The sequence below is a fragment of the Chelmon rostratus genome, chromosome 20 (genome assembly GCF_017976325.1).
Source record: "Chelmon rostratus isolate fCheRos1 chromosome 20, fCheRos1.pri, whole genome shotgun sequence".
In the NCBI taxonomy this organism is placed as follows: Eukaryota; Metazoa; Chordata; class Actinopteri; order Chaetodontiformes; family Chaetodontidae; genus Chelmon; species Chelmon rostratus.
The window spans coordinates 8268076-8286448 of record NC_055677.1 but is presented as its reverse complement, the minus strand read 5'-3'; the positions used below and the strand labels follow the sequence as shown (position 1 = coordinate 8286448).

The window sequence follows — 18373 nt, the reverse complement described above, 5'->3', positions numbered from 1 at the left end:
TTCTAAAAAAAATCATTAAACTATTTTCAATTTCCAAAAAGTCTTTGATGAGATAACTATAATTTCTGATGAGAGGCTTCCTCCAGGAAAAGCAGGAACATGAGCTTTGGATCCAGGGCTGTGGCTCTGTGCAGATAGTGTTCCTTAAACAGACACACTGGGGTGATGTCTTCGCAAATGTTTCATCATATCGGAAGAAGTGCTGCCAGCGTAAGCCACACGGGTTGCACAGTGCTTGCACCCAGTCAATTTTATCCGGCACTTTTTTCTGGCGTTGACATTGGTGACAATAAATCTGTAAAGCTCCTGTACAGCAGACCGAAACGATGCTGGCGGATCCTCTAGCTCTACTTTGTCTTTTCCACTTTTCAAGACTGACTGACGGTTGCACTCTGCACTTCATCCGTGCCAACTGAGACGTTTCACTGAGGTACTGGAGCAAGGCTTCTTTATTTTTATATAAAATTATTATTATATTATTTTTATATTATTTTTCAATAACTTTATCTGAAGGGCTAGCAAAACCGAATGTGTCAGATCTTTTACTTGAACACTTCCCCCCCTGCTTAGTTCATTGGTATGCTTTTATAGTGAACCTAAACACTTTCAAACAAATTCATTTTCTATTTAAGGATGTAGATATTTAGAAAAAGTCATTATAAAAGGAAACTTGTCAAACTTGGTTGTGACAAATATTACATGTACTAGCTGATCAGATGCTGTGTCTGAATGAGCGTCTTGTAAAATGAAAGAACTGGTGACAGCTGTAAAGGCACGAGCGCAGACAGCCTGTAATCTTCAACCAGAGGGATGTTTATTTTTTACAAAGCACTTGTGTTTGGTATAAAACCAGCAGTGACAACAATTTAATTCATACAGTCAACAAGTGAACTTATTAAAGTAGTAAAGCACCATTTCATTGAAGCATGGCTTATTACTGTCTCCTCCATATAAGTGTCATCTTCGGATCCATCTGATAATCACATCTATGCTCCCAACAATAACAAACCTGTTGCTTTGGTAACACGATGAATTCTTTCTAACCCCACCATCACGCTTAGGTCCGACTACCGTCATGTAACTACTGTAACAATTCTTAAAGGAGATTCATAAAAAGGAGATTGTTGTGCCTTGATGGAGGTCTGCATTGTACTGAGTGTCTATATAAAGCATTAATGAATACTTCAGCCTTAACATGAGACAGATGATGATAAAAGGATAAAGAATAACTGAAAACTAGCCCATCGTTAGGGTGACAAATGGATTGTCAGGTGTGTCTACATTGCTCTGGTATGTGTCGGTGAGCAAACTAAAAAGCACCTGTGTCCTTCCCTTCACCTCTGCTCTAGTCCACCAAGTCTTTATCATAATTGAGCAGGTCACATGTCAGAAAGAGGTTAGACCGTCCGCTTTCTATCAGCACTCTGTTGAGCTGGCTGCTAGTCATGTTGAGATCTGTGGCTTCGTCCAGCGGCCAGTCTAAGAGCTGAGCGCTGGAGGGCAGGTCAGGAAGGCCCGGCTGGTAGTCCTCCAGTGGGTTGGGGTACAGCAAATGACGGAGGGAGGGCATTCTCACAGCCATCCTCACCAGGTCCATGAGACCGGCCATGGAGAGTGGGTTCAGGGCCAAAGCCAAGCTCTTGAGGGCCCAGCAGCCTCCCAGTGAGGGCAACAAGAGTCCCAGGAGGCCATCGGTCAGACCACAGCCACTTAAAGAGAGATGCTGCAGGGTACTGGAAGCCTGGGAGAGAAGGCGGCGGATGGAGGGCAGGGTGTTTTCATCCAGATGGTTCTCACTTAAATCCAGCTGCTGCAGTGTGGCAGCATGATGGCTGCAGGACAGATAAGCGAGGTCAGATGGGCTCAGGCTCAAATATGGCAGCTCCAGTATCTGCAGAGGCTGAGGCAGTGAGCTGTGACAAAAGGAGGAGGGACAGAATATTTAAATATTTATTATTCAATTCAAATATCCATGATGGAGGTTTAATCGTCCTTGTTCTGGCTTTAATCTCATAAATATGACTGTTTGGCCAGATTGGCTTTAAAGATTAAAAGAGATGTCTAATTTCTGAAAGGTGAAACTTCAAATTAAGAAGTTAGAGATTAAGGCTGTGACTAATTATTTTCATTAAAGGTTAATTTTATGATTAATTTCTAAACAGAATTACTGTTTGCAAATAAATACATGTTTACAACCCCAATTCCAAAAGAGTTGGGATGCTGTGTGTAACATTAATAAAAACAGAATGCAATCATCACATGTCAAAAAGGATTTGCAAATTATCACATTCTATTTTATCAATGTTTTTCACAGCGCCCCAACCTTTTTGGAACTGTGGTTGTATAAGATGTCAAGAAATAGTGAAAAATTCCCATTAGATCAGGCCATACCTCAGCAGCACACGAAGCTGTCCGGGCAGGCGCAGTGCAGTGAGGCTGAGGCGTCGCAGCTCTTGTAGGTTTGACAGACCCAGAGACAAGTCCTGCAGGGCCTCTTCCTGGCCAGGGTGGTCTCTGCGAAAATCCAAGTTACAGTAGTGCAGGCGAAGAGAGTTCAGTGCAGGGAAGGTGGAGAGCAGAGGCAGCAGCTCAGCCAGACCAGCCACCCCAAGGCTGCTGTAGCGAATATCAATGCCCAGAAGACCCCGGCAAGGCAGGAGGTCTAGCAGGGTCCTGATACTAGACACCGAAATCTCTTCCATGCGCAGGTATCTGCACTGAAGCTTGAGGGGTCCCAATGTGCTCAAGGCCACACGAACACGCTCTGAAGAGCGAGCATTTACAAAAAGATCAGCTCTCACATGCACCAACACATCACTATTTACATCTTTTTCTTCTGTCTCCTTTCTGCTGCCTCCTGAACCTGTCACTGCAGTCTCTCTTTTCCTCTCCATCTCCATCCTCCTCCTGACACCTTTAATCAGCTCCTGTTCACCCAGAACCCCATATGATCCCATCCTCTCTCTGTCTTCCACCACTCTGTCTGTGCTTCCCTCATCCCCATATGGTTCCTTTCCCCTCTTCCACTGTCCCCTCTCTCTTTTCACATCCTTTTCTCTCTCCAGAGCTGAGAACCTTTTTCTCTCTCGCTCTCCTTCTCTCCTCTGTGCCCTCTGAGCTGCAGCTCTGGCCTGAACAACCATGGTGCAAAGGGCTACAGTCAGGGACCAGCCTCCCATGGGGTCTCCCAGCCCTCCTTCATCTCCCTGCAGTCCACAGAGGTCCAGTACTTGCAAGGCACACCTAGGAAAGAGGAACTGGTCTTCAATGTTACTCACTGGAAGAATACTGATAAGAACAGGCCCACTAGCTAGAAACTACTTACCTTTGGTCTGACAGTCCTCTGACAACTGCGAGTAACAGAGCCTGAATGCAGAGTCGATTTGGCGAAGTTTGTCCCTTTTTCCTCCGTCCGCCGACACGGAGGGTGCGTTCGGGCCATCTCTGCACCAGTTCGCCCACGGCCAGCGGTCTGTAGCTGCTAAATGCGGCCTCCAGCAACGGTCTGTACAGCTCCCTGGGCACCCACCTCAGCCAGCAGGGTGACGAGCTGTGGTCACTCACCACCTCCTTGGCGCAAAGGCTCACCAAGGAAAGCACCATTTTAGCACAGAGCGCGGTGAGCTCTTAGCATACAAAATAAAGCAGCCAGAATAAAGCTGCGTCTTTGCAGAAGAAGCAGACTTTAGTCGTCTGAAAGTTAGCTAACTGAAATTAGCTGGACCACTAACTTTACGACAGTAACTCGATGCTGTCTTGTAAAGCCCCGAAAAAGATTTTAGGACATCATCTGATATCTTTTTGGATTATTAACAGCAATGATTTATACAGCAACGACTGGAAACGTTTAGCGGGTGAAATATTAAACGCTAGCACACCATGTTAGCTAACTCGACAGTTGGCTAACTAACACTGAGGATGCTGCTGCTGGAGCAGGAAGAGTGTTTACATTTTACACCGACGCATGGCGGTGACGTAAGACGTAAAGGCGCAACGTCACGGCTGTAGAACTATAAACAGAGTCTATCCTGTGCGCCTGTGAGTTTTTTTTTTTTTGTTTTTTTTTTTTGCTCTGTTACACTTGATTCTCTACGGTTATTTTGAATGAAAGCTTGATTTTGCACTTTCACCGTCACCTGGTAGTGTTCAGTGAATGGTCTGTACATTTAGAGCTTTACAGTGCTGAACACCAAGTTCTATAACCCTCCACAAGAGGCATCTATTTTAGGGGATGATACTCGGAAAAGCTTTTGACTTATGTAGAAAGTTAGAACATGGGTTTCAACCTTAGTGAGGCTATCAGACATGCTGACAGGTACTGTCATTGCTGCCAAGTTTAGCCATCGACTGTTAACCTTTAATATGTTTCACTATCAATATAGTTTTCCTTCAATATATCCGAAATCTTCCTTATAACTATGCTTATTTGATGAATTCAGTATCTCTTTCTCACTCACACAAACACATATACAAAAATGATTTGCCACATTTCTTCCACCTGATTGTTTATATCCATCTTCTGCTTTATTTTTTTCCCCTCCTGCAAGAAAAAATCTCTTTCTTCGGTTCACTGTACAGATCTGTGGATTCTATTAATTCTCTATGAGAGCACCTCGCCTTCCTGCAGATGTGTTCATAAATATGTAAAAAAATATATGAAAAAGTGTCCTAAATGGATGCATCACTAGATGGCGCTAAAGGATCGTGCAAGATGACCGTGCTCTTGTTTTACAGCAAGCCTTAGGTTTTTATGAAGAAAAAAAAAACACAAACAAGACTTTAATGAATAATTGGCAATGTGCATGTTTACTGCCCCTCTACATTGTTGGCTGTTACTGATATTAAAATTCTTGTTTTAATTATATATTCCTAGCAGCTATTGGTTCACTAAAAACTGATTGTATTTCATCCTTTATCATACCTCACCTTGGATATGCTTGTAGTTGGGACCATTGAGACTAATTATGATGACAATGATGAATACTTTGTTATGGAGTGGATTCCCACTCCATTCATTCTCGGTTGCTCGCTCAGGCTTTACATTTATGTCTCAGCTGTAATTGATGCTTTGTTTGTGAGTGTAATCACTTTTTTCATTTCACACTGAAGGACTAATTTCACAGAGAGCACAGTCAGATAAACCCTACTGTACCACGGTAGTCACATGCACGCAGCAGCAGACACACACACAAGCAACACAAATAAAGATGCTTTTGCGTAATTTATTGCTGCAATCTCTTCACATGACCTGCGGGATCTTCATCCATCTCATTACTTCTGCCTTTGATATAAAGCAGTTTAATACCACTTCCATCATAACACCTGATGAAATGCAAGCAGGGGCCAGGATCATTCTGTTTTGATGATGTTGTGGCCTCTTGCTGTGTGTATTGCCTTGGCTTTACTTCAGTTTGCCATCTATTGTTGTTTGAATACCAAATTTTCAAAACTTAAAATATATTAAGAGGAAAGAGAGAACTGCCAATCATCCAGACTGGCATATATGCATGTTTGTCCTGAAATTTTATAGATTAATTTTGGAATGAGTGCCAAAAAAGAAAAAACAATTAAGGACAGGTATCTTTGCCTTCACTATGAGTGCAGATGTAGGTTAGCATTATGTTCACTTCATATAAAGGTTGAAGACTGCAGTTGGCCTTTGAAGTCTTAACTGAAGGTAATTATGAAACTGTGAAAACAGCCCTGGACAACAATTTCAGTGATACAGAAAACAACAGAAAGATGAGATTGGACAAACCACAGGAATTGTAGAAGTGCATAAGCTAGTAGCCTAATAGCTTACTAGCTTCAGCTTGGGCTAGCACTAGCATGCTAATTTGACAGTAACAAGAAAACTGTCAGTCTGTACAGGGGGTAGGACACGGTCATTAATGTTTTAAACAAACAGAGCACATAAGAGTAACAATTAAAAGAGAATACAGAACAGGATATTAGTAGTTTTCTAGAATGTTGTATTAGCAGCAAATTAGCATTAGTCAGCTAGTGGCTGTGTTAGCTATTGGATGGATTGCTAAGAAATATGGTACATATCCATTGTGTACAGAGGATTAATGAACAAAACTTACTTTTGATCAATTTTGTCCAATACTTTGGTTTTAATACTTGCAAAACTATTGGCATTCACATCAACCTCAGCTCTACTTTGCATTAAGTGCTGATTAGTGAATGATTATGTTTGCTTATTACTAAACCAAAAGCATAACAATGATAGCATGCTAATACGCTAAATTAAGATGATAAACATTATGCACACTTACATGAGCATTTTTGCATTGTGAACGTGTTAGCACAGGGATGTTAGCTGTGCCTAAATACGGTCTCACAAAGCCACCACTATAGACTTTTGAGTCTTATTTTGCACTTCCTGGTCATCCATAGAGTATAATGATAAATACAAAAACCCATGTGTGCATAAAATATGGTCAATAATGCAGGACTTTTTTCCACTTTAGACATTTTGACTTGTCATAGTTGGAAAAGCACAGGTGTTACTGATAATATGAAATTTGAGGCAGCTGCACAGAATCCAGCTTTAATGAAGTGTATCACCTACACCTGTGCTTTTTGTGCCATGTCAAAATGTCTTCTCTGTCTCTGATTCAATCACTCTTCTATTAGGCTGTTTGACAATTTTTTTTCCTTTCTATTTGAAAATCTGTTATGTACATATGCCTTGTTATTTTCTCATGGATAGTCTGTTTATTGGGCATCTTATTAAACAAGATGAGTTTCTGGATTGCTTTCCCCTTTAAAATAAGGGCGGATCTGTCAGAACTAAACATATTTTCAATTGAGACCAACTGATCTGTTGTACTGAAATTGGTGGAATAAACACCATATGCTCAACAGACGAGCAGAATGGAAGCCGCGGGCACTTGTACAATACAATGGAGAGGAGAGAAAACACCTTTTATGTTTTCTTCCTGGCTTGTAGTCCTACAATGCCTCTAAGAAATATGTACATAAGACTGAAACCTCTTAAAATCCAACCACGCTATTCTTGAAATTCTACATAGTGCATCTCATACATTCTGTACACAAAAACAGTAATACTTCTGCAGCTCTGACTGGCTCATGCCTGTATGTAGCTACCAGTCGAAATTATGGGAAAGCCAGTACTGATGGTCGAATATCTTTATTCAGGTCACAAACTTATTCTCAGTTTCGCAAGTTCGACCATAACTCAACATAGGACCAAGAGCTAAACAGAAATAAGAAAACAGAACACAGAAATACCATATTAGCTCTTCTCACGAAACCAATGTCTTATTTTAACTGTAAAATTGGGAATATATCATGGATAATCCAACCCCACAGTTCAGCATTTTTTGTCCAACCCGGTCTTTTATGTTGCTGACTTAGCATATTTGATTATTGCATTTTTTATTCCTAGAGATTAGTAACAAAAGCTGCAAGACCAACTATCTCTAACCTAATTTAATTTGATGTGCAATTCTCCCTGCAGTCCTTTAATCCTTAAATACAAATAGCCGCACTTTGGGATCGAATATATTCCTGATTCCCTTTACCCAACCAATCAGTCATAGAGTTATTTATTCCAATTAACTATTCTCTGCTTGGAAATAATTACAGTGCCTGAGCTTCTGATTAATTTACGGAGAAATGCAATTTCCTAGATGTGTTATGCAGCCACCACTCTCATGACATTTACCCTGTCATATAAGTGTCAGTGTGAGCTTGTCTTCTTATGCATTCTGCAGTTTAATTTGCATTTTACAATGATGTATCATTGCTTAACCATGACCTCCCCAAACCCCCTGCACTTCCATCAATTATGCACAAAGTATAGGATGCTTGTATCAGACAGTTTGTTGTACAAGGCGTCATCTTTACCTTAAGCCTCTCACAATGACACACACAAAGCATTCAAAATTCACACTAATGAATGTGTGTCTTATATACAGACATGTTTTATGTTGAGATGTTATAGATGTTTAATTCTTCAGCAGCAGACCAGATGTTTAATTTACTTCCTTGAAATTACTTTTTGCTGTTGAAGCCAAATTTCTCATCTATTTGCCTTCTGTTTTCAGGTTTTGGCTGTGTGTAAACATTTCACTTTCAGTGTAGGAAAAATGCCAGTTTTTCCTTGGAAATAACATTGCTAATGGCGATGGAGAGCAAACCTTCAACCTTTCTTAATGCATCTTACTCAGTGATAAAATAGTTGTGAAGTTGTATGCATTTGTAAGCTTGTCCTTGCTTGGCTGTAAATGTCAAATCACATACCAGACAGAAAATAGCAGTGTCACTTTCTTCTTTTCTTTCTTCTTCTTTTGTTTGTTGGAAGCAAAGAAAAAGCAAACTTAAAATCTTCAAACTTAACCTTACATCTCTTAAACTGCTCTTAAAAATATTATTGTGCCTCGTCACCCAAATTCGTATTCTGCATGGTTACAAAATGAAAGCTTATTACTGCCTCTAGTGGCTGTAGATATGCGAGTTTGATATTACAGTAAATCACAATGCGTCTACTTTTCTCTGCTGCATTTCTATAATGGTAAATAGTCTTTTCCCTCAAGATAAAATTACACACAGAGAATTTGACACATATATTAGTCATTGCCTGGCAACACTTGTGACTGTCTGGATGAGGTTGAAATAGCAACACGTATTAGCTGATCTGTTTCCTGTAGAGGACTGAGGACTTTGTGTGACATAGGAAACAGGGCAAAACAATAAGAAGAGAGTGGACACTCCAAAACAATTTGGTGATTCATGTGTGTCCTCATATATGTCCTTATCATAGAGAAAGTGGTTTGGAGTTCTCATATAACCACATGAACAGCTTAAAAAGCTCAAATAGCCTTTTTTTACAATGAGCACTGAAATGTGCATGATTGATTGATGATTTTGTTAGACAATGCGAATATGTAACCATGTCTTAAAAATACAAAATCTTTTTGTATGTAAAATTAGAAATATTTCAACCTCACATTAGGACTCTCCACGTTTCAACTGGGTAAACGGTGCCCTTGAAATGAGCCAGTAAGAAAAGTGATATATTGACTTTGACAAGTTAAAAGCTCCTCCTGGTGGGGCACATCAAGGGCATTGAGGAGAGGAAGCACTGTCTCCGCCAGAATCTGTCAGGAACTCCTTGAACCTTTACCAGTGAACTTCACACACAACAGGGAACATCCTACCAAAAATCCTGAACTACCCACCTCAGACTTTCCCAGACTAAGAAGAGTGCATCACCCAAATCATCCAAACCAGTGGAGCAAAGACAGATCTAATGGTGCTGAGACATTTTGACATATTTTGTCCAAACTGTGTTCTGGGTGAGGGGCAGTGCAGTCTATTGCCAGTGCCAAAAACAGAGCTATCTAATACTTAGCTGCAGCAACAAAAAGCTGTAAATGACATGATACAATTCCCAGATATCTACGTTGAATCAATCAAGGTAGGACACCAACCAGCCACTTTAGAACAGCAGTTATTATGGAGCAGTTATTTTTGCGGAACAAAAAGAGAAGATAGAGGCTGCAGAATTTGTAAAATTGTAGATAAACACACAAAACAAAAAATATGAACATGCGGCGCCCTGGTGGCTGAGAGGTTTGGGATTATGGCATCGAGTCTGTATGAGTCTGGCTCAGGACCTTTGTTGCATATTGTTCTCCATCTTTCTTCCATGACTTCCTGTCATCTCCCTATACTGATATATCAGGCATGAAAAGGAGGGGGCATAAAGGGCATTTTATGATGGATTTTGAAAATATGCTGACGAAGCATCTCTTAAGCCTTGAGGAAGGCTGCTTCAGATTCAGAGTGTTGTAAAAGCAATCACACACTCACATATAGTTTTACAGTGGTGGCCTTGGAAGCCCCTGATCTGAGGAGTTGAGGCTTCTCCCAGCAACGAGAGGAGAATAACTCCTCTGAGGACACAAGGAGCCACCTGACCACGTCATGCAAATGCTATGTCAGTCAAAAGTAGCATGTTTAAATTTAACAGGAAGGCAGTGAGTCTATGGCTTTTGTTCGATTGGTTGAGGTAGAGGCATCATATCCCAGTCCCAGTTTTTTTCCATCTACGTTTCCCCCTTCCCTGTGTCTCCAGTGTGTCTGTGGTGTGGGCTTGGCAATCCCTCTTTGCTGGCTCCTGGATCCCTGCTGATGAGGCACACCTGCTGAACCTCCCCACCTGCTGTCCATAAGCTCATCAGCCTGGCAGTATATCAACCCTGGCTCCACTCCCACTTGCCGCTGGATCATTGCTTCTGCTTCAGTGGTAGAGACACACTTCAGGCCTCTAGGGTTTGTAATCTGCTCTTCATGCTGCCTTCCTAGAACTGTCTTTCCTTTGTACTTAGGATAAGTACAAGTTTGCCTGCTCCCTGCTCTCCGACTGATCTTCATCCACCCTCTGCCTGCTCCAGCCATCAACACTCATCCTCTCTCTGATCCTCTAAAATAAGCCTTCAAAACTTCACCAGTTTTCTTGCCTGTGTTCTGCATTCAGGTCCACATTGCAAAGTATAACAATGACAAGTGCGTTTGTGTCATTGTCAACATGTTTTAGCTGCAGAAGAGGCTTGATGTTTGCAATGTTTCTTAGTTGAACTGAAACAGCTTGAAATTTAGACTTAAAGTTAATATTTTTCCCTGTTTTTATATTTTGTTCAATATAAATTATTCATTTTGGCTAATTGTGAGAACGAGCATATAGCCCAAGAAAAAAATCTGTCATTAAGTTGCAGAGAGAGAGAGAGAGAGAAATGGCATTGTTTATCTTCATCAACAATAAGGCCTCATAATACATGTTGTTGTCAAGGAGGAGCAGGAGAACAGGGATGGACCGAGAGTTGACCTCTGGGGCACACCACACAATCATCATGAGAACATGCTAATTTATGGAGAAATAGTCTGTGCCATCAGGTGGGATTTGTGTGTCCAGACATCACAAACCAACCTGTGTGGGTTGCTATTTTAACGATGTAGGCGTCAGTAATTATGTACTATGAAGACGTGGCTTTCCAACACAAAAACATGAGAAATTCCAGCTTTGCCCGTGCAGAAGCTTCCCCCCAAAGTGCCATCATTTTACTGCAGTATTCATCCACGGACTGTTGTCATTGCTCTGCCATTAGCACAGTGGATTCTGCTCAGCCCCTCTGATGCACTTCCATCACTCTGGATTTGACATCATCAGATTTTGATGCAAAAGACACTTTAAAATCCGACTTGAAAACAGCATTTTTTAAATCATTGCAGCCCTGAGAAAGCAGGAGGTCTGATGCCACTGATGTGATGGACAAGATAAACATGAGTTCAACACTGCACCTGTGAACCGACATCAGTCACCTGTCAACCTGAACCACGGACATGGTTTGTATACGCCTTGACATTTTGCTACACTGTGGCAGCGTTTCTAGTTTCATGTTTGCATTGTTGATCATATAGAAACAGTCCTACATGTAGTTGTCTCAATTACAGCAAATGCTCCGTGAATCCATGTACTGATGTCAGCTCATTATTCACACACACACACACACACACACACACACACACACACACACACACACACACAGGGCTGTCATGGTCAAGGATTCTGTCGTTTTCCCCCTTATGATTTATACATTGCAGCACTTGACTATCAGACAGGTTGTCGTGTTCCTGTTTATTTCTCTGCAATAGAATCATACTCTTCGTGATAAAGTAGACAACACTGAGACTGTATCAGATTTCTGTTTTGTGAAGAAGGTTTAAAGGTTACATTTACTGTGGAGAAAATGCCTGTTAAATCAGACCAGATGATCATTTTGGATTGCCACAATAAAACCTGTCCTCTCCTCCTGTCAACCAAAATGCTTAGTAACCAAGCTGTATTTATTCCAGTGATTTCCTCTGAGGGCTAATGACCAAAGACTTCATCATCATTCGATGCATTATTTTTAATAGACGTAAATATGGGATTTAGTACTTGCACAGACAACCGATATGGCTGTTTCTCTAGTGGGGACGGGCTAAATTTTCAAGGGAGTAATCTCAATACTTCCTGCACCAATGCTATAGTGTTGTTATGAAGTATGCTTTCAAAAATAAAGTCTGGTAGCCTGCAGGGATCTTCAGATGAATAGCATGACTGATGACACATTCCAGCTATAAAAAAACAAACTGGTTTCCTGTAAGTTGTGGGTATTTTGGTAGAGTGCCTCTAAAATACTGACAGGTGGCAGCATTGTGGAGGGACAAGGATCTGGCAAGTTTGATGCATAAGACTGGGATGTTTAATGCAGTCTGGGTTCCTGCCGCTCGTTTGTCAACGCTTTGTTGGCCGCTTTGTGCACAGTAACGCATCACAGAGCTCTGCAGGATCTTCCCTCTCGTACTGCGTAGATTGGAGGGGCTGAGTGAAGCATCACCTACACGTACGCCGTTAAGATTAAGCCCCAGCTGTTATGATGGCTCCACTCAGCAGTGAATCACTGGATTCGGGCTGGAGGAAGATTAGCAGGTGTCGCACATTGCCACGGCTCGAGTAAGACCGTGAAAGCAGAGGGGCTGCATTCAAAGTGCAATGCAAATGTTGTTTGCTGTCAATAAGTTGTAATTAACAGACTGTCGCAAGGCGCCAGGGAAGGAAAAAAGCCATTATGAAGACGAATGACGAGGCAACACGACTTGGTTTCTGTTTGTCTGCTAGAGCCACATTTCCCATAAAAACACAGTCACATAGTCAACAGCTTTCCTGCTGCTGCTGAATGGAAATATGTGTGGGAATGTAAAGTGTGTACTTCACTGAGAGTTCATTGATTGTTTTCACTTTTTGTTTTTTGCTGGTCTTTGCTACGGAGGGGCGAAGCCTGATTTCTTTTAGTTCCACATTAAAAAATGGCACCAGGCAGAACTTCTTTGTACATCCCGAATTTCTGTTCAGCACAATCTCTCTGTATTTTTTATTTTTAAATGTGAGATAATGGGATTTTTTACTCATTTTTTTTTCCATTGCTGTCTGTTAGTGTGTGAAGGTAACCTCCCCCTCATTACTCAGGCGAAACATCAGCTGAGGGGCAGACATTTCAGGTCAAAGACAATCTGTCTGGTCGGAAACGTTAACAGGATTTAATCACGTCCTTGTTTTAATATGTACAGGACTGTGTGTGAAACAGATCACTTCACATCTTTGACAAATGGTTGCAGTGGTCACACCGGGGCCTTCAGTTATACATTTGTCTTATTTAGGTCACTTAAAGTGCTGAAGGTGAATTAAATCACAAGAGTAAGCTTGTAACTTGTAAGCTTTAAGACTGAAGAGGAAGGAAATTCATGATCAGAGGAGCATTTTTAGTCATGATCGCAGAGTGGATGTATTGATGGTAATGCTGGTCTGTTATTTGATACACTCATTTTCCCAAATCTCAGCAACTACTGGATAAAATCCACCCCTCCTTTTTTTCATCTTTGTGTTTCATGCAAACATGTAAACGCTAGCATGCTAACACGCTAAAGTAAGATGGTGAACATTTTAAACATTTACCTGCTTAGCATTGGCATGTAAGTGTTCTCATTGTGTGCATGTTAGCACTAGACTTAGTCTCAGTATTTTTTCACCAACATCTTCCCCTCGAGGACTACACTGCTCTGAATATTCTTTATGTGAGGTTAAGATTTAATCCAGTGAGTGGAGTGATTGACTGCTTTTATAGCGCACTGCACCGAATACCATGAGACTGTCTCACAATAATTGTTTTGAATGGAGTCCCAGCTTTATTTACTGAAAAGTGAAGTCAGCTTTGTGCCGCCCTGTTGGCTTGACTCTTTGCTGGCAGGTGTTAATGACCCCCCCTTTGTTGAGATCAGATAATTGTGGTCATGAATCACCATGTTTGACCACACTGTGATTCTGTACTCTTACACCTTCCTGTTACATGTTAAAATTGGAGTAAGATGATTCGTCTCTTATAATCCCTTCCATTCTCTATAATTTTGCATCCTAACACTATTATTCAAAGTGACTGGTTGAGGTTTGGCATTCAGAAACAACAGGAAACATTTCAGTCCGTGGCCGTCTGCACTGCATGTGCAGTGTCTCGACATGTTGCCAGCTGCACTCTATACGCTCTCACTACCACTGCCAATAGAGGTCAATATAGACATGATCTTTTCCTTGTTCCATTGCTCCCTCGCCTCCCATGGAGCTGTCGAGCTCGCCTTTTCTCTCAAGGTTAATTTCATTTGAACTGCACCAGCTCTTGTATTGGCTTGCTGCTTGTCTGTTTTAAGATCCTGTCTTTATTGATTGCTGTGAAATGAAATTATGCCTTGCTGTAAAGTGAAGCTGAGCCCTGTTGGACACAGCTAATGATCCTCTTATGGCAGTTCATATTCCCAACCTCGGCTCATCTCTTCCTTGTCATACGTTTAGTCTACCAACTGTAATTAGAGATTATCTTGTTGGAAACAGCAGCCCGCTGTTATATGCAGACTCTTCACAGCTTCCACCTGTACAGATGTAGTTTTGCTCTTAAATTATGTGTTATTAGCAGTGGTTATTTGACGGCAGTTTGAGCCCTCCTATCTGCCTTGCAGTGTTCAATTCCAAGAACAGCGAGTGAACATCTTACCATACTTTACCATATTTTTTTACCTTTTGTGTAAGAGGTTATCAGTCTTACAGGTAAACCACATTATTATTATAGTAGTGGTAGTAGTAGTCAGTAGTCAGTGATGGAATGTAACAAAGTACCCAAGTACTGGTCTTAAGTACTGATGTACTTTAGTATTTCCACCTAATAATACTTTACACTTCTCTACTCCACTACATCCATCTCAGAGGCGTGGTATTAGTACTTTTATTTTACTTTAAAGGACCTTTGGGCTTCGTCCACCGCTGGTAGGAGTTGGCTCGTAGTAGTAGTGCCGTTTTAGCAGATGCACAAAGATCTTTAGGGGACGTGCTAGGTACATTTTTTGGTTTGCTGGGAATCAATCTTCTTAAGGCTAAGCTACCCCATCCTTCTTGAAAGGTGTTGGACTGAAGGTTATAATCAGATTTATTTTATGTAAGACAAGTTATACGGTGTAAGATATTACTAACCAGCTGGATACTGGTGGACATTAATCTGCAAAAGGATCGGCAATCCCATCCTTTATTTGAGTTTTTGGACTGATGGTTGAAATGAAATGTATTTTATAATACCTGCAAATACTTGTGTTGACTACTTCCTCTACATTCATGCTGAAAGTAGGAGAGGACTTTGACATAGATGCATAAAAAAAGCACAAATTGGTGCATAAAAACTCACCGGAATGCAGGATATGAAGTGCCTGACACTTCACCTCATGGGGGAGGCATAGACATGGTGATAAGGTATCTCTTATTATTCTACAGAGAAGTTGACAACTTTATAAACTGCTGCATTGCTGTACCTAAGTATGGCCTCACAGAGCTAAAGTACTTTAAACTAATTAAAATTTAATACCGGAATTAATCCCAAATCCTAGTCTTAAAGGAATTTGACATGTTAGGAAATTATACTTAATCTCGTTCTCTTTCTGAAGGTTTACATTTACCTTTTGTCTTGAACTAACAAGTTTAAGAAGCTCATAACGTGTTAGTGAGCTTCAGAGGTGCCGTTGGGTGGACTTTGTTATCTTTGCACTGAACTCAGGCTGGCTGTTTCTCCTTGTTTCCTGCCTGTATCCTTAAATAAGCAAAGCTAATCTAATGGCTGTTAGCTGTAGTTTAGTATTCACAGACAGGAGTGCTGTATGTTCTCATCTCACTCTCGGCAAGAAAATGTCAAACTCTTCCTTTAACCCTCTCCAGTATGAAACTTTCACCTATTTTAATGCTAAACTTAACTCTAATTTTAAGTGTAAACCCATTTCAATAAGAGAGTGCCACAAAAATGTCATCTCATGCTGGAGAATTATATTCCTTTCTTTTTCCTGTCATGACATGTGTCCATGTTGGCAACACACAAAGCAAAGTGACCTTATTGAGTAACAGCCATAAAAGCCATTTATTACCCTTTACAGCACGATAACAGCTTGAACACACGTACAGGATCAATCCAAGCACGGTGAAGGAAAATCTCTGCCTTGACAGAAGTTCCTCGTCATGTCCTAACAATAAAATGTTTTACCTGGAGGTTAGAAGTTAGAGGGCAAACAATAACCAGGCTGATGACGCTGCTGCTGGGCTCGGTGTGGCTGCTGTTGGCCGTCTCTCTGGTTTTTACCCCCGTGTCTGTCGGAGGCTGTTTGCCTGAGGAGTTCACCTGCTCTCAGGGATTATGTGTGCCTGAGGACTGCGTGTGTGACTTCACTGACGACTGTGGAGATGGCAGCGATGAGGAAAACTGTGAGTAAAGCAGGAAAAGATAATCTGATCATCTAAACTCAAATGATACTAAGAGAACAGAGCAATTGCTTGCAGAAATTTGCAAGTGAAAGCAACATTTTCAGGGGATTAATGCTGACATGGAGAGTGAACAACCTCTCTATAGTGAAGGTGTGCAGGGTTTGACAAATTGCACACAACATATCCATGATGCACCATTATGGTTAACCACCGAGCCCATTTCTAGCTGTAATTACAATGTTTTTTATTAACAGCTGTTCTTCCTTGATGTCATTTAGTGTTTATTTTTCAGTAACAGTGTTGTTGAAGCTTTCTGTTCTCAACAACCATCATGGAAAAGGGCCTAATTAGTGTTTCCTGTTGAGTCATTTAAAGTGAAAGTTACACATTATTTACTTGCTTTCATGCAAATAATCTAAATAAATTAGTAATGATTAATGATGTTGAATTGCCTTCCACTTAGCCTCACAGCATTAGTCTTTAGTTTTTGCAAACTAAAAAAAAAACACTAGAACTTCAAGCTCATAAAGTTCAAGCATTTAAACAATTGTCTGTGCATCCTCTAATGAGCCCTACAGCAACACACGGCTGTTAAAATGGTAACTTCTCGTCAGATGACTGTCGCTTTTGAAGTTTACATGTGCTACATACATACTTTTATATGATCTGCATGAACAAATCCAAATTGAGCATTTATAAATCATTCTAAACATACATGTGATTGGTGGCGTTTCTTTCACAGAGCAATAATATACAGATGAATGTGAAGTTTAATAGTGGCTTGGATAAGTACTGAAAGCATCACTGATATGTGCACAATTTTTAACACATCACAAAAACTGTGGCAGCTAAAGGCGCAAGTAAATTCCATTCTTTATATATCTTAAAATAAAAATGCGATTCTTTGTTGCGTCATTGCTGATCCTGTCTGGCTACCTCTGAAAATACAGCATTATCACTAATGCTTTATTGTCCCTCGTTGCACATTTGGCCAAATAAGAGCCCCTGCTTAAACTGAGAAACCGCTTAGCTCCTGAGCGCTGCTGAGTTGATGAATCTTTATGGTGTGCAGAAACCACAGCTTAATCCCAAAACACACATTCATGGTACAATATACATTCAGGGTGAAACACAAATGAGGGAGTAAAAAGGGTTTTCTGTTGAAGGCTCCGGATATAAGAGGTGTGACTTTGAGGAGGGATTCTGTGACCTGATCCAGAGCTCGGAGGAGGTCTCTGGATGGATCAGAGCAGCTGAGGCCCCGGGTCTCAAACATGTCCACACCAACAACACCTCAGGTAGGAGCGTTTGACAACTGATGTCTCATGGATTTACAACCTTCACCTTGTGCTGTATCTGTTTTATTCATATTTTTCCATACATGCACCCCCACACTTCTGTCTCCGTTAGCACATTTCCTGTCCCTTCTACCTGTCAGAGGAAACAGAACCACAGCAGACCTGAACAGTCCCGTCTTCCAGCCCAGTCAGACCTGCCAGGTAACAACATCCTCTGGCATGCGGACAAAATCATCGACAGCCGCCCGGTGGCAGCTGGTGATATCTTGCGTTTTCTCTCAACAGATGAGTCTCTACCATTTTATTGGGGCAAAACATGGAGATCTTCAGGTCTTACTTCAGAATAGCACTCTGGGTCAGAGCACGGAGGTGTGGAAAATGTCCACACAACCACAGATGGAAAAATGGTCGAGGGCGGTGATTAAGTTGTCCAGCAATCACAGTTTTCAGGTCTGTAACTTTCACAAATGACTATAAGAGAGTTTATATTGCTGTTTAAAATTGTAAAGTTGCATTTTATCTCAGGTCTGATTAGCCAGTTAATACACTCTGAAGTCTGTTACATCTATTTCACAGTTACTGTACTCACATTACTCAAGTTTTCCAGTAAGTTATGCTTATGTCCATCAAGTGTTGGGCCCCAAAAAAGCTCCTCTTCTTTGCTTTTCTAATTCTTAATAGCAGTCTAGAAGGATTGGCATCATGTTCAGGAAGCTTT

The 18373-nt window shown here is 41.0% G+C and overlaps 2 protein-coding genes across 2 annotated transcripts in view; one reads left to right on the top strand and one right to left on the bottom strand.

The window, feature by feature from the left end:
• Window positions 1–809: 809 nt before the first annotated feature.
• Window positions 810–3899, bottom strand: si:ch73-174h16.4 (leucine-rich repeat-containing protein 14). Its single transcript, XM_041961716.1, has 3 exons — window positions 3326–3899; window positions 2392–3243; window positions 810–1913 (listed from the first exon to the last, which is right to left on the bottom strand). Exons 1-3 carry the CDS (start codon window positions 3601–3603, stop codon window positions 1346–1348), a joined length of 1698 nt encoding a protein of 565 aa, XP_041817650.1. The 5' UTR covers window positions 3604–3899; the 3' UTR covers window positions 810–1345.
• Window positions 3900–16179: 12280 nt separating this feature from the next.
• malrd1 (MAM and LDL receptor class A domain containing 1) overlaps window positions 16180–18373 on the top strand; it is a 56173-nt gene continuing 53979 nt past the window's right edge. Inside the window, exons 1-4 of the mRNA XM_041961836.1 lie at window positions 16180–16357; window positions 17524–17655; window positions 17768–17856; window positions 17941–18105. Of these exons, the coding sequence (XP_041817770.1) occupies window positions 16180–16357; window positions 17524–17655; window positions 17768–17856; window positions 17941–18105 (564 nt within the window). The remainder of the gene's footprint in view (window positions 16358–17523; window positions 17656–17767; window positions 17857–17940; window positions 18106–18373) is intronic.

Excerpts from the sequence above, each read along its gene's own strand:
- si:ch73-174h16.4 (XM_041961716.1), bottom strand. The coding sequence starts at position 3,603 with ATGGTGCTTTCCTTGGTGAGCCTTTGCGCCAAGGAGGTGGTGAGTGAC. Across the intron at positions 3,244-3,325 it reads AGAGGACTGTCAGACCAAAG|GTGTGCCTTGCAAGTACTGG; the intron begins GTAAGTAGTTTC and ends CCTCTTTCCTAG. Across the intron at positions 1,914-2,391 it reads CAGCTTCGTGTGCTGCTGAG|CTCACTGCCTCAGCCTCTGC; the intron begins GTATGGCCTGAT and ends CTTTTGTCACAG.